General features: G+C 38.5%; 1 protein-coding gene across 11 annotated transcripts in view; it reads right to left on the bottom strand.

Annotated features, from left to right (window-relative positions):
* Window positions 1-15,020, bottom strand: part of RUFY2 (RUN and FYVE domain containing 2) — a 50,867-nt gene extending 35,847 nt beyond the window's left edge. For 5 of the 11 annotated variants that reach the window (XR_005016871.1, XM_036829183.1, XM_036829184.1 and 2 more), the window contains exons 1-6: window positions 14,440-14,560; window positions 12,802-12,975; window positions 8,791-8,908; window positions 2,866-2,967; window positions 1,008-1,131; window positions 753-814 (exon numbers count right to left, since the gene is read on the bottom strand). Coding sequence is in view for 10 of the 11 variants with exons in the window: in XM_036829183.1 (XP_036685078.1) it covers window positions 753-814; window positions 1,008-1,131; window positions 2,866-2,967; window positions 8,791-8,908; window positions 12,802-12,975; window positions 14,440-14,545 (686 nt within the window). In the remaining variant the exon portion in view is untranslated. Of the gene's footprint in view, window positions 1-752; window positions 815-1,007; window positions 1,132-2,865; window positions 2,968-8,790; window positions 8,909-9,667; window positions 9,739-12,801; window positions 12,976-14,439; window positions 14,561-14,782 lie in introns of those variants that run through there. The other 6 variants (XM_036829185.1, XM_036829193.1, XM_036829190.1 and 3 more) reach the window with 5 other exon arrangements.
* Window positions 15,021-15,358: the final 338 nt, after the last annotated feature.

The raw sequence follows: 15,358 nt of genomic DNA, 5'->3' as shown, positions 1-15,358 counted from the left end.
AAAGATCTAAATCATCTAAAATTGTTGTTAAACCATAATGGTAAAACAACATTATCTTGCCTTTAAAATAAAATTCAAGAATCTTTATAATCATATAGCAGCAAGCTGTGTACTAAATAACTGTAACTTTTGTTAAATAAATTACTTGCTAATATTAAACAATACCATTAGTATGTTTTTAAATTTTTCTGCATTTATTTTTTTAAGAAATATATTTGACATATAACATTGTGTAAATTTAAGGTGTACATGTTAATATAATACATTTAATATTGTGATATGATTGCCATTATGTCTTAAAATAAATTAGCATTTGTAAGCTTATGAATAATAAGCTTTCATTTCTTTTTATCACAGAAACAGAGCTGACTATTAAAATGGGTCTCCGGGGAATTCCCTGGCAGTCCAGTGGTTAGGACTCCACACTCTCAGTGCCAAGGGCCCAGGTTCGATCCCTGGTCAGGGAACTAAAATCCCATAAGCCGTGCAGCACAACCAAAAAATAAATAAATAAAAAATAAAATGGGTCTCCGAACTACTGGTATGACCAAAAGTCATACTTCAGATTAAAACCTCCTTCTAAGTGATTTTTGCTTTGTAACCCTTGTAAATGGAAGTGAAAACAAAACAAAGCAGGAACTACACAGAATAAAAGGAAATAAAAACCACATTGCAAATAGATGGACCTCATACTGATTTGTAAAGAGCTACATATAAAATACAACATGTGAAATAACTTATGAAAATCATACCTTTCTTTATTTCCAATATCTTCTTCATTCTTTAAATACATGGAAAAATCAATCACTCCAACCTAAAGTAAATAAAGTTATTCTTATTTAGAGGGTGGAAATTCTAGAAGTACCTTTAACATACAACTGACTTTCATCCCTAATTTTTCTCTAGTGTTTAACAGCACTGTTTATAACTTAGAGTAATACCTGGATCAAAGAGGAACAGTACAAACTGAAAACACTCTGCATTTGGCACTAATCATTCTCACTTACTTGTGAGTCTAAATCCTCTCCCTTTACACACAGATTAGCGTCTATCACATTCAGGCCAACCAGCAGCCCAACAATTACTGCTCCTTCTTCTTCCATCATTAGTGCATGATACTCATAGAATTCACTGTGAAAATTAAAATAATAAAAATCTTAAATTACAAATTTATTTCGAAAACTAAATTTTAAAATCTCAATACCTTATTACAAGCATGGAACCAATATAAATTAGTTTATATTGGTTGAAATTAACCTTTCTATATGCAAATAACTTAAAATTTTTGAGATTTAAATGTCTATAAAGAAAACGTAAAAGAAACAGACTGAAGGAGATTAAAGAGGAAAAGGAGTTTTGAGAGACAGAAAAGAGAAGCAAACAGAGATTTAAAAAAAAAAAAAAAGGGGGCATCATTGAGGCCTGGAATGTTTGTGACTCTCAAAAGATACAGTGACTGCTGCTGATCTGATTACGATACTTTTTAGTACAGTTGAATTTTCATCCCAGGATTTATTAAGACGCTTAGGATAAAGGCTAATGTGGGTAAACGAACATAAGAAACATTTCAAGTCCATTTTCAAGTCAATGCATTTGGTATATCTACTGCAAGTGCTCTTAATAGATAAGCATTAAAGATATTTTTGGATATCTAGATCCCAAAAAATGTTCAAACAAGAGACTTGTGAAAGAAATAGGACAGCCTAAAAACTAAGACTTGACAACTAACACTCAGAAAACTATTTATCACTGTCTCATGCCTTCTTCAAGAAGTCCCATGTATATTACTTAATCACCTTAATTAACCTTCAGAAGAATATCGTTGAGAAATTGAAGGTATTTAAAGCATGGTCATTCTCATTTAACAAATGGGAAAACCAAGATGTACAACTGGAGTCACAAGTAAAATAAAAAACGACCACGGACTTCCCTGGTGGTCCAGTGGTAAAGAATCCGCCTTTCAGTGCAGGGGATGAGGGTTTGATCCCTGGTCGCGGAACTAAGATCCCACGTGCCGAGGGGCAACTAAGCCCACAGGCCACAACTACTAAGCCCATGTGCCTCAATTACAGAGCCCGCATGCTGCAAACTACAGAGCCCACGCGCTCTGGAGCCTGCACACCACAACTACAGAGCCCACATGCTCTGGAGCTCACACGCCATAACTACAGAGAGAAAACCCACACGCCACAACTAGAGAGAAGCCCATGCGTTGCAACAAAGAGCCTAAGCACCACAACAAAAAAGATCCCGCATTCCACAACAAAGACCCGATGGAGCTAAAAATAAAAATAAATAAATAAATTTTAAAAAAGAAAACATTAAAAAAAAAAAAAGACCAGATTCTCCAAAATATCACAGAGGCACTCTAAGAGAACAAGGGCGAATAGAAGGGCTGCCATGGGCCCACTCCCTTTGAGAACTGATATCCTTGCTTTGAAAGTCTTAAACATTTGGCCTTCAATTTAAACTGACAGTTTAAAAAGCGCCCACAATACAGTCAAAGCAGTAGTTTGGACATTCGAGATCTAAAAAGAAACCTCCTGAATTAAAGCCCCAAATTCCAATACAAATTTTTATTCATAGAATTAACTGTAATTTAGGAAAAAATTAAAACTTAGAAATATGACATATAAATTTCCACCTTGTCAGCCAATAAAAATCTTACAGTATTCATTTTTTAGGCTAGTTCTTGATCCACGTTATGTCCCCACCATGCTTTTCTATCTCATTTTGCTCCTCCTTTTATTTTATGCCATCGTAATGTATTTTACATATCCTTTCATACTATATCTTCAATTCTTTTTGGGAAACAGTATATAAATGAAATAAAAAATGAAAATGAACATGATTTAATGGTAATACCTCAAGAGATCCCTTTGAATAATTAAGCAACGCAGGTAGTCAGCCATTTTTTTTTGCATGAGGGCTAATCGAAGCCACGCTCTTGCACGACCCAGGGGGGTCCTGAAAAGCAAAACCCAACAGTCAGAAAAGAGCCCCAGCGCAAAGATTATAGACTACATCTTCTACCTTTGTTGAAGTACACATTGATAAAGAAAAAAGGCAACTTATCATGGTTTTATCTTAGTTTCCAGAGCTTCAAGTCAGCTCTTTGAGCATGCAAACCAATCCCTGGGAGCTTTTTAAGTCTCTAAGATAAATCTGCACCTACAGGACACCTAGGTATCATTTTATGCCTTGGAAAAAATGACTCTCTAAATAGTGAGGATATTTCCACAAGAAATTTTTTATCAGACTAGGCTTAGCCCTCTAAATATGATTCTACAAAATGCATCAATAAAGGCAATATAATGCTCTCAAAAAATAACTGATATTATATCTGAATTTTAAAAATCATGACAAAGCTAAGAAGGTATCTAGATGCTAATTAATTAGAAAGAATCACTGCTTGCTATTTTTCAAATGTTTCTTTTATCCAGTTGTCGTTTAAAACATTAAATCTCCTCTTTAATGTGGAGGCCTGATGGGAACAGAACTTTTAAAACGAATTTGTCTGAAAGGCTGTGGACCAGGCCATTTTGCTGGCTATAAGCAGTGTCTCTGGGACAGAGGGAGCACACAGCTCTTCTTAAAACTGAAGGTATCCTGCAACCTTACCAAATACGTTGATTAGTTCTAGTAGTTTTCTGGTGGCATCTTTAGGATTTTCTATGTATAGTATCATGTCATCGGCAAACAGTGACCGTTTTACTTCTTCTTTTCCAATTTGTATTCCTTTTATTTCTTTTTCTTCTCTGATTGCCATGGCTAGGACTTCCAATACTATGTTGAATAATAGTGGTGAGAGTGGACATCCTTGTCTTATTACTGATCTTAGAGGAAATGCTTTCAGTTTTTCACCATTGAGAATGATGTTTACTGTGGGTTTGTCATATATGGTTTTTATTATGTTGAGGTAGGTTCCCTCTATGCCCACTTTCTGGAGAGTTTTTATCATAAATCGGTGTTGAATTCTGTCAAAAGCTTTTTCTGCATCTATCGAGATGATCTTATGGTTAACAATGAAAGATCAGAAAGAGAAACTAAGGAAACAATAAAAGAATAAAATGCCTAGGAATAAACCTACCTAAGGAGGCAAAAGACCTGTACTCAGAAAACTATAAAACACTGATGAAAGAAATCAAAGATAACATAAACAGATGGAGAGATATACCATTCTGCTAGATTGGAAGAATCAATATTGTGAAAATGACTATACTACCCAAAGCAATCTACAGGTTCAATGCAATCCCTATCAAATTACCAATGGCATTTTTCACAGAACTAGAACAAAAAATTTTACAACTTGTATGGAAACACAAAAGACCCCGACTGGCCAAAGCAATCTTGAGAAAGAAAAATGGAGCTGGAGGAATCAAGCTCCCTGACTTCAGACTATACTACAAAGCTACAGTAATCAAGACAGCATGGTACTGGCACAAAAACAGAAATATAGATCAATGGAATAGGATAGAAAGTCCAGAGATAAACCCACGCACATATGGTCACCTTATCTTTGATAAAGGAGGCAAGAATATACAATGGAGAAAGGACAGCCTCTTCAATAAGTGGTGCTGGGAAAAACGGATAGATACATGTAAAAGAATGAAATTAGAACACACCATTAACACCATACGCAAAAATAAACTTAAAATGGATTAAAGAACTAAATGTAAGGCCAGACACTATAAAACTCTTAGAGGAAAACATAGGCAGAACACTCTATGACATACATCACAGCAAGATCCTTTTTGACCCACCTCCTAGAGTAAGGGAAATAAAAACAAAAATAAACAAATGGGACCTAATGAAACTTAAAAGCTTTTGCACAGCAAAGGAAACCATAAACAAGATGAAAAGACAACCCTCAGAATGGGAGAAAATGTTTGCAAATGAAGAAACTGACAAAGGATTAATCTCCAAAATATACAAGCAGCTCACACAGCTCAATATCACAAAAAACAAACAACCCAATCCAAAAATGGGCAGAAGACCTAAATAGACATTTCTCCAAAGAATATATACAGATGGCCAGCAAATACATGAAAAGATGCTCAACATCACTAATCATGAGAGAAATGCAAATCAAAACCACAATGAGGTATTACCTCACACCGGTCAGAATGGCCATCATCAAAAAGTCTACAAACAATAAATGCTGGAGAGGGTGTGGAGAAAAGGGAACCCTCCTGCACTGTTGGTGGGAATGTAAATTGATACAGCCACTATGGAAAACAGTATGGAGGTTCCTTAAAAAAATAAACATAGAACTACCATATGACCCAGCAATCCCACTAATGGGCATATACCCTGAGCAAACCATAATTCAAAAAGAGTCAGGGGGGCTTCCCTGTTGGCGCAGTGGTTGAGAATCTGCCTGCCAATGCAGGGGACACGGGTTCGAGCCCTGGTCTGGGAAGATCCCACATGCCATGGAGCAACTAGGCCCGTGAGCCACAATTACTGAGCCTGCGCATCTGGAGCCTGTGCTCCGCAACAAGAGAGGCTGCGATAGTGAGAGGCCTGCGCACCACGATGAAGAGTGGCCCCTGCTTGCCGCAACTGGAGAAAGCCCTTGCACAGAAACGAAGACCCAACACAGCCATAAATAAAAAAAAATAAACAAATAAAATAAAATAAATTAATTAAAAAAAAAAAAAGAGTCAGGTACCACAATGTTCACTGCAGCACTATTTACAATAGCCAGGACATGGAAGCAACCTAAATGTCCATCAACAGACGAATGGATAAAGAAGATGTGGCACATATATACAATGGAATATTACTCAGCCATAAAAAGGAACGAAATTGAGTTTTTGTAGTGAGGTGGATGGACCTAGAATTTGTCATACAGAGTGAAGTAAGTCAGAAAGAGAAAACCAAACACCGTATGCTAACGCATGTATATGGAATTTTAAAAAGCAGTACGGATGAACCTAGTGGCAGGGCAGGAATAAAGATGCAAATGTAGAGAACAGACTTGAGGGCACGGAGGGGAAGGGGAAGCTGGGACAAAGTGAGAGAGTACCACTGACATATATACACTACCAAATGTAAAATGGATGGCTAGTGGGAAGCTGCTGCATAGCACAGGGAGATCAGCTCGATGCTTTGTGACCACCTAGAGGGGTGGGATAGGGAGGGTGAGAGGGAAGCTCAAGAGGGAGGGGATATGTGGATATATGTATACATATAGCTGATTCACTTTGTTGTACAGCAGAAACTAACACAACATTGTAAAGCATTTATACTCTAATAAAGATGTAAAAAAAAACCGGAAGGTGTTTGTGCTCAAGATGAAAACTAATTCTATCTAGGCAAGAGATGCGCTGATGTGGACAAAGCAAAAAACAACACAGTAACTCCTTGTGGCAAACTGAACGAAACCAGCCATCTGGGGAAAGGTGACCTGTGCTCATGGTAACAGTGGCATGGTTTGCACCAAATTCTGAAGCAACCTTCCTGCTAAGGTCATTGGACACAGAATCTGTGTGATGCTATACCCCTCAAGGATTTAAACTTATTGAAAAGTAAATAAATAAAAGTGTGGATTTGTTCTCTTGCTAAAAAAAATTTAATCTCATATCTCTCTTATCCCAATTCTTATCATTTAGTAAAAATAAAACCAAGTTTTACAGAATATGTATGACTTTTTTAAAGAGAAATATATCATTCACACTTTTATGTTTTCTTATGCAGAGAACATTTTGTCAGGTAATGTGGGAGGAAACTTAATCTTCACTTCAAACAGCTAACAAATTTCTTATGGCTTAGCATTTTATTTTATTTTATTTTATTTTATTTATTTATTTTTATCACCCACCCACCTCGGGCTTAGCATTTTAATGAACACTATTTTTCAGAAAACATTTTTTACTTTTGTAGAGTTTGGCTTTTTAAAAACAATATGAACATGTATTTTCATATTAAAATGAAACCAAATCTTATATTTTTCTTTTTGAGAGTTAAATTCCCCTTTTCCTCTCTTTGTTAAAAATTGCTACACCTTATATACCATTATAAGAAATATGAAGTGTGAACATCACTTGCTATTTAATTCTAAAAACTGGGTTTAAATCCTGGCTCTGCCATTTATTAACTGTAACTTCTTTGATCTTTACTTTTCACATCTATACAATTATCATGATAATAATCTCTACCCTAAGGTTGATTTAAGCGCTAAATGAGATAATTCATGTAAAACAATTATCCTGTTACCCTGATACAGTACTCAATGAATAGTAGCTATTTACTTTTATCACTCAATTAAGTACAACTTGCAAACATTTGGATGTTGTGATAACAGAAAACACTACCATATTCCCTATAACATATAAAGCCCTAAATTGTAAAGCTAAGAGAAAGCAAACTGATAATCTGACAAAAAATGGTAAGCATAAAAAAAAAAGTTATCTCATTCACAAGAATTAAGATAAACTAAAGTAAGCTCTTCCATCTTAATCACACCCTGAAGAACATAAGACCTTAGCCTTAACAGCAAAAAACCTGCAAAAAATTTTCAACACTCATGAGTCACTAGCTAGAACATAAAGCTTTTAGGACATTTCGTATACAGTTTTTCCTCAGTATTTGTGGGGGATTGGTTCCAGGACCCCCTCAGATACCAAAATCCATGGATACTCAAGTCCCTTATATAAAATGGCATAGTATTTTGCATATAACCTATGTGCATCCTCCCATATACTTTAAATCATCTCTAGATGACTTATAATACCTAATACAAAGTAAATACTATGTAAATAGCTGCCAGGGTGTGGCAAATTCAAGTTTTGCTTTTTGAAACCTGAAAAAAATTTTTTTGAATATTTTTGATCCAAAGTTGGTTGTATCTGCAGATGCAAAACCCACAGATATTGAGGGCCGGCTGCACCTTCATCTAGTCAAACAGGCAGATGACAATATAGATCCCAATTTTTTTTTTTTTTTTTTTTTTTTTTTTAATTTTATAGCTACTTTATTTATTTATTTATTTATTTTTGGCTGTGTTGGGTCTTCGGTTCGTGCGAGGGCTTTCTCTAGTTACGGCAAGTGGGGGCCGCTCTTCATCGCGGTGCGGGGACCGCTCTTCATCGCGGTGCGCGGGCCTTTTCACTATCGCAGCCCCTCCCGTTGCGGGGCACAGGCTCCAGACGCGCAGGCTCAGTAGTTGTGGCTCACGGGCCCAGCTGCTCCGTGGCATGTGGGATCTTCCCAGACCAGGGCTCGAACCCGTGTCCCCTGCATTAGCAGGCAGATTCTCAACCACTGCGCCACCAGGGAAGCCCCAAGATCCCAATTTTAAGAATAAAAAAAAGTAATTTGCACAAGTCCTGTGGTACATAAATGGCTTATCAGAGAACTCAAATCTCCTGAGCCTTTGCCCTGGATTTAGCTTAAATCAGTCTTCAAATAGTACAACTGCCTACTACTGCAAACTAGCATAATACTCAGGAAACAGAAATGCATAACTGATACATCCTATCTTAAAAGAACTTGCCTATTTCCTGCAATACAATTCAGAATTTAAGTAAGTGATATAAGAGTGACTATAATGATAGCAGTATAAAAGAAACAGCACTTAATTCTTATTGAAGGGGCTAAGAAAAATTTCATAAAGGAAATGAAATTTGAGCTGAGCCATAAAGAATAAACAGAATTTTATTAGAAGAGAATGCAAGAAGGCTACATAAGGCTGCGAGAAGATAATAAACTAGACTGTGAGGTACTTCTAAGGAACAGTAAATATACTTCTACAGTGAGGGAAGAACAAGTAATAAGATTACTTACTTAAGACCAGGTAAATCCCGGACACTAGCTCCTATTTCCTCTGCTTCTGGGTACAGCTTCTCCACCAGTTCCAAAGGGCCCCATATAGTTTTGTTATAACTCAAAAATGATTTTCTTACTTTAAAAAGAAAATATAATGCATGTAACTTCAACTTACAAAACTGCAGTAACCTCATGTTAAACACTTAGTTTCAACATTTCTAACTTAACATACAATTATTCAGAGACCTTTCCTCTCTTATCACTACACAGCCCTGTTGATCAGGAGCCTTTCATCAGGATTCTGATATTCTCCCTATCAGAAATATGCACCTTGGTCATTTTTCCATATCAGAAATATGCAAGTAGGTAATTAAAGTAGAAGAACAACTAAGCTCATTCTTTTTTTTTTTTAAACTTTCTTTTTTTATATAGATATTTATTTATTTTGCGCAGGCTTCTCGATAGCTGTGGCGCACAGGCTCAGTAGTTGCAGCGCATAGGCTCTGTAGTTGGTGGCGCGAGGGCTCCAGAGCACACGGGCTCTCTAATTGTGGTGTGCAGGCTCAGCAGTTGCAGTGCATGGGCTTAGCTGCCCTGCGGCATGTGGGATCTTAGTTCCCCGACCAGGGATTGAACCGGCGTCCCCTGCATTGCAAGACCGATTCTTAACCACTGGACCACCAGGGAAGTCCCATAGGCTCATTCTTTACCAGTACAAAAATAAGACTGGTGGCCCTAGCAGGCTGATCTTTACCAGTTTATTCAATAAACCAAGGACAAATAGTTATTTTACTTTTAAACACAAAAAACTGTGACTTTACTTTTCCTTTTATTTGAATGTGAGATTTGGGTAATATAAAACCATGAAATCACTATTTTTCCTTCTAATACTGACCAGATCTCCTGTAGATCCAGTGTGCCTATCATATGCACCACCCAAAAGCCAGCAAGATAGGCAATTTTTCCCTGGGGGAGAAAAATCAATCAGCACAACGTAGCTTTATAATGGTTGATCAAGATAGGCATTTGACTGTTAGGATATGCCTCATGATATTTTGGGAAGTAAAGGAAAATATATTCAGAAAAGAGTTTAAAATGTAACTATCGTGGCCATCATTTGGCAAATTCCATTTCAGCAGGCTGGGGGAAAATAAAGACCTATGTCACTGCTATTATTTTTTTTTTAAAAGGAAGTTTTTCAAAAAGCAAATTAAAACTAAAGGCCTGAGATAAGACTGTTGACTTCCTGATGTATTAAAAGAAGTATTCAGAGACTGAGACTATCAAGAGTAGGCAAAAATGTGGGGAAACAAACACATTCACTGTTGTTTGATTAATCAGTGAAGCCTTTACAGACATCAGTTGCCTATATCCTTTGACCCAATAATTCTACTCCTAGGAATCCTAAAGAAATCATAGCATGTGTGTACAAACATATATATCCAAAGATGTCCTTACAGCATAATTTTAATAATAAAGAACTGGAAACACCTAAGTGTACATTAAGAGGAAAGTAGTTAAATAAGTCATGGTATACATATACTATGAAATATTTTACAGCCATTAAAAATGTGATAAAGAAAAAAAAAAATGTGATAAAGACCTCTATGTAAATGGCAAAATCTCCAAACCATACCATTGTTTTGTTTTTTTCTTTTAAATAGGGAAAAAAAGAAAGTCACAGAATAATACAGCATGATTTTATTTAGAGTAAAAGAAAAAATCACCTATAATTCAATTAAAAAAAGAAAGAAAGAAAAACAGAAAAGAGCTGGAAGAATGACAAAGATTCCTTTAGAGAGATGAATGGAAGGGATGAAGGGAAATTATGTTTTTGCTCCATGTGCTTCTATGTTGTTTGATTCATGTACAAAAAGAACATATTTCACTATTATATATAATTTTTTAAATTATTTTAACTCTAATTAAAGAAAAAATGGAATCTGAAAAAAACAAAAACAAAAAAACCAAACTCATAGATACACAGAACAGATTGGTGGTTGCCAGGGTTGGAGGGTGGGAATGGATGAAATGAGTAAAGATGGTCAAAAGGTACAAACTTCTAGTTATAAAAGAAGTCCTGGGGATGTAATGTACATAATGACTACAGTTATTGTATTGTAGATTGTATTGTATATTTGAAAGCTGCTAAGAGTAAATCTTAAAAGTTCTCATCACAAGAAAAAAAATCTTGTAACTATGTGTGGTAATGGCTGTTAACTAGGTTTATTGTGGTGATCATTTCACAATATATAAAAATATTGAATCGTGTTGTACCCATTAAACTAATATGTTATATGTCAATTATATCTCAATAAATATAAACAAATTTTAATTTTAAAATGAATACATTAATAACATCACATATAGGGTTTCTCAAATTTCAATGCCAAGGCTCCTTCTCAGTTTAAAGTACATTTTATTAAAACCATGTTTAGGTAAATCTCTTCTTTTGCTTTTTACATTTACCCTTACTCTCATGTGCCATAGTCAGAAACTCCCCCTAAGTGTGCATCAGCAGATGCATGGATAAAGAAGATGTGGTATATATACACAATGGAATATTTGCCATAAAAAAGAATGGAATAATACCATTTGCAGCAACACGGATGGACCTAGAGATCATCATACTAAGTGAAGTAGTCAGTCAGAGAAAGACAAGTATCATATGATATCACTTATATGTGGAATCTAAAAAAATGATACAAATGAACTTACTTACAAAAGGGAAATAGACTCAGAGACATAGAAAACAAATTTATGGTTACCAAAGGGGAAAGGGGGGGGGGATAAATTAGGAGGTTGGGATTAAAATATACACAGTACTATACATAAAATAGATAACCAATAAGGACCTACTGTATAGCACAGGGAACTATACTCAATATCTTGTAATAACCTATAATGGAAAAGAATCTAAAGAAGAATATAGATATATAAAATATACATATATATAATATATATATAAAACTGAATCACTTTGCTGTACACCTGAAACTAACACAATATTGTAAATCAACTATATTTCAATAAAAATTTTTTAAAAAAAAGAACTTTCCAACTTACCCAGGCTTCTGGTATACCAACATAAAAGCAAGCTTCTCTTCCTTTTTAATAGTCACTTTAGTACACAACTCTTACATAGCCCTCTACACAGCTCTGATCATATGAACCAGAGATCAAAGTAGTTACTATAAGTAAAAGAACAGTAATATAACACAAACACATAAAAATAATTCAATATGAAATGTATAGATGAATACAATATCCACTGTTATCATCATTTTCAGGGAGCACTCACATTTCTACAATAACCCAATCCAGAAGACAATTTTTCTAGATATGTTTCCATGCACTAAGGAGGTTCATATTTCAACAATCAACTATTTTAATGTATTTGTTCAAGAGAGCTCAAACTAGTAATTATAGTTCATACCAGAATCACCAAGCTTAAAATTTTCTATATAACTCTATAGTTGTCCTAGAAAATGGAAATCAGCTCAGAGTATGTTGAAAACGTTTTTAAATCAAATACACTTTCTACAGGGACTTCCCTGGTTGTCTAGTGGTTAAGAATCCACCTTCCAACACAGGGGACATGGGCTCAATCCCTGGTCGGGGAGCTAAGATCCCACATGCCACAGGGCAACTAAGCCGGCGTGCCGCGACTACTGAGCCTGAGTATTCTGGAGCCCGCTCACCGCAACTAGAGAAGCCTGTGCACCGCAACAAAGAGCCGGCATGCTGCAACTAAGACCCGATGCAGCCAAATAAATAAATAAATAGTTTTTTTTAAAACAAAAGAGTATACAAATACCCTTTTTACAAAACACTAACAACTAAGGATTTTCTGAAGACCACCAATTAGAAAACATAAAGTAGTAGGGTATTTTCTCCTAAAACCAACCCACCCAGTATTTTTAAAGTAACAGTAATTATGGCCTCAAAAAAAATTACATTTTCAAGGATATTTAAGATGGGAGGGGGGAGGTTCTATAGTTGGTTTTTTTAAAAAAAATCTCACAATACCTTTAAGACCATGTTTCAGACAATGTTCCATAACAACGAAGAACTGCTGCAAGGGGGGATAATCAGAATCCAAAGTGCGGCCAAAGCTTAGAGCAGATTCAATGAGTCCTTTAATACTGAGTTTAGCCATGTTTAACAAGTTTGCTCTCTCTACAGCTGTAGGGTCTTTTGTAGCTGAAAGCACAAGAAAGGAGTCCAACATCACTTGCAAGAACTGACATTGTAAACTATACAAACCCTTTCCTTCCCCTGTAAAACCAACAGTGGTTTGTTTTTCCTTGGTGGACAAGTAAGTCTTCCTAACATACACCCCTAGTTAACTTCTTTTTATGTCTCTCATGCATACCATAGAACAATGCTCACTCCAGCCAAAGTTTATGAATTATTCTCAAGATCCTGCAAATTGGCTATTCTAGGGTATTTATTTTACTTTTGTGGTACCTCTTCAGGGAGAATGAGTTTTTTTAAATCTTTCTCTGGAGATAAGAGTAACAGACAACATGTTTAAGGGTCTCATGCAAAGGCAGACAGCAGGAACCATCAAAGATGAATTCAAAAGCAAAAAAATGTTCAGAATAAACTGGCAATAAAATAAAAGGTAGTTAAAATTCTAAGATTCCAATTTCACCCATAACAAACATGACAGGTAAATAAAATAGGGGGACACAAGAGAAGCCATTCAACTCTCACTCATTTTAACCCTCTTTCTATCTTGTCTCTTTTCATTGCAATTGTAGCTCCGTATTGCAGGACTCCTTTATTTTCCCAGAGGAAATTAAAGCAGGGTCCAGTTTCACCTTAAAGTTCCCTGACCTTCCACACAGCTGATCCAGTTGAATATCAAGGTAATAGATACATTTTTTTAAAACTGATTTTACTTGATACTTTCAATTCACAAAAATTTTTCTTTCCCACAAATTTTATTCTCAGTTTTCTTATAAATTCAGATACTTCCCCATACTCTCATCACTGTTGTGACTGGCAGAAATATTTTCAGCAAACACAGATGCCAAAATGAAGTGTAAAAAAATAAAGCACTTAGTATACTGTCTTATAATCCCTGACAATTTACTAGTCCAAGTAAACCAAATGTCCGTTTTTCCTTCACTGGACAAAAAGTCCAGGGTTCCCAATGATCTAGTATTTTACTTCTGGTCACAGATAGCCAGGCGTGAAGCGTGACACTGAATCCTAAGCAACTTAAAATGCAAACAGTCACAACTGCTACGACCAAGCTAGCTAGTGGAGAATCTCCACACAAGACATCATTTCTTCAAATGTGCATCGTGGTATGACTCCCTCTTTTTTCGGGGACGAAACCAGTCGATGTTTCATAATCTGCAGCAATTCTCATTTTTCTTAACAGTGCCCATCACAATCCGTAATGTACGATGCGACAACCAGACAAAGGGCGCCTTTATAACTGCTCGAAGGTAGGTCCTGGTGGGCACCGGCAGCTCCCGAGTAGAGGAGCGTTTGCACCCCAGCCGCGCCCCGCCCGGGCTGCGGCCCCCGCACGCGCCCAAGGGCCGGTTCCCGCATCTTGCCTGTAGAACCCCTTCCCTGCCTCCCTTCCTCCCAGCCAGCAAGGCTGCCCAAGGGCTCGGGGCGCCCCCAACACCCTCACGGAGGGCTCACCCGGGGTCCTGCGAGGCATCGCTGCCCTTCTCCTGCCCTCGGCGTCTGGAACCCAAGCCCAAACCTGAGACGCTTCCCTCCGCCACCCCCAAACCTGAAAAGTCATCGCCCGTCCCCGACCCGGGAGCTGCACCCCAGCCGGCCCTGTCCTCGCTCCCTGTAAGCCGACGGACCACCAAACCTCTGCCATTAGGCCCCTGAACGGGGAAGGGGGCGGAGGGGAACGAGGGGCGGCCGCGCGTTGCCATGGCGACCGCGGGCGCCCCTGCGTCCCCGGCTGCCCCCGCCCAGGCCCAAACCCGGGTTCGGACCCCAGTCCCGACCCCGAGGCCTCCATGCTCACACCACCAGTCCTCCTGGCCTGGCCGAGCCCTCGGCCCAGCACGGAGGGCCGGGCGTCCGCTCTCGGCCTGCTCCCCTTACCCATGGCGGCGGCGGAGGCGGCGGCGGCGGCGCGGTCTCGGGCGGGGACTCCCTGGGCCCAGCCAGCAGCTCCCTTCAGGCGAGCGGCGGCCGCCACGGCGTCTGCGACCAGGCCCGCTGCGGCCCACAGCGCTCCCGGCGGCGGGAGGACGGCCGGGCGGTCCCGCGGCGCCCGAGTAGGGCGGGGGGCCGCGGAGCCTGCAGGCGGCAGGAGAGAAACCCGCCCTCTCTGAGCCACTCCGGGTCCAGCCGGAGCGAAAAGAGAAGGAAGAGGTGTGTGAGGGGGACCTCGCGTTGAGGAGAATCTCGCGTTGAGGAGGACCTTGCGTTGAGGAGCAGGGGGGCGGACCCTGGTCTCACCCTGGGGGCCTCGCCGGAACGCTAGGGCTGCATTTCCAAGGGGATGCGAGTCACGTGTAAACGTTTTCCTCCACTGGGTCCAGCTGGGTTTAATCGAACACACCTGACCCCTTCCCTTCTTCACCAAGTAACTGGC

Source organism: Balaenoptera musculus, chromosome 16, assembly GCF_009873245.2.
Source record: "Balaenoptera musculus isolate JJ_BM4_2016_0621 chromosome 16, mBalMus1.pri.v3, whole genome shotgun sequence".
Lineage (NCBI taxonomy): Eukaryota > Metazoa > Chordata > Mammalia > Artiodactyla > Balaenopteridae > Balaenoptera > Balaenoptera musculus.
The sequence above is the reverse complement of the archived record's forward strand: the minus strand, read 5'-3'. Positions and strand labels throughout refer to the sequence as shown.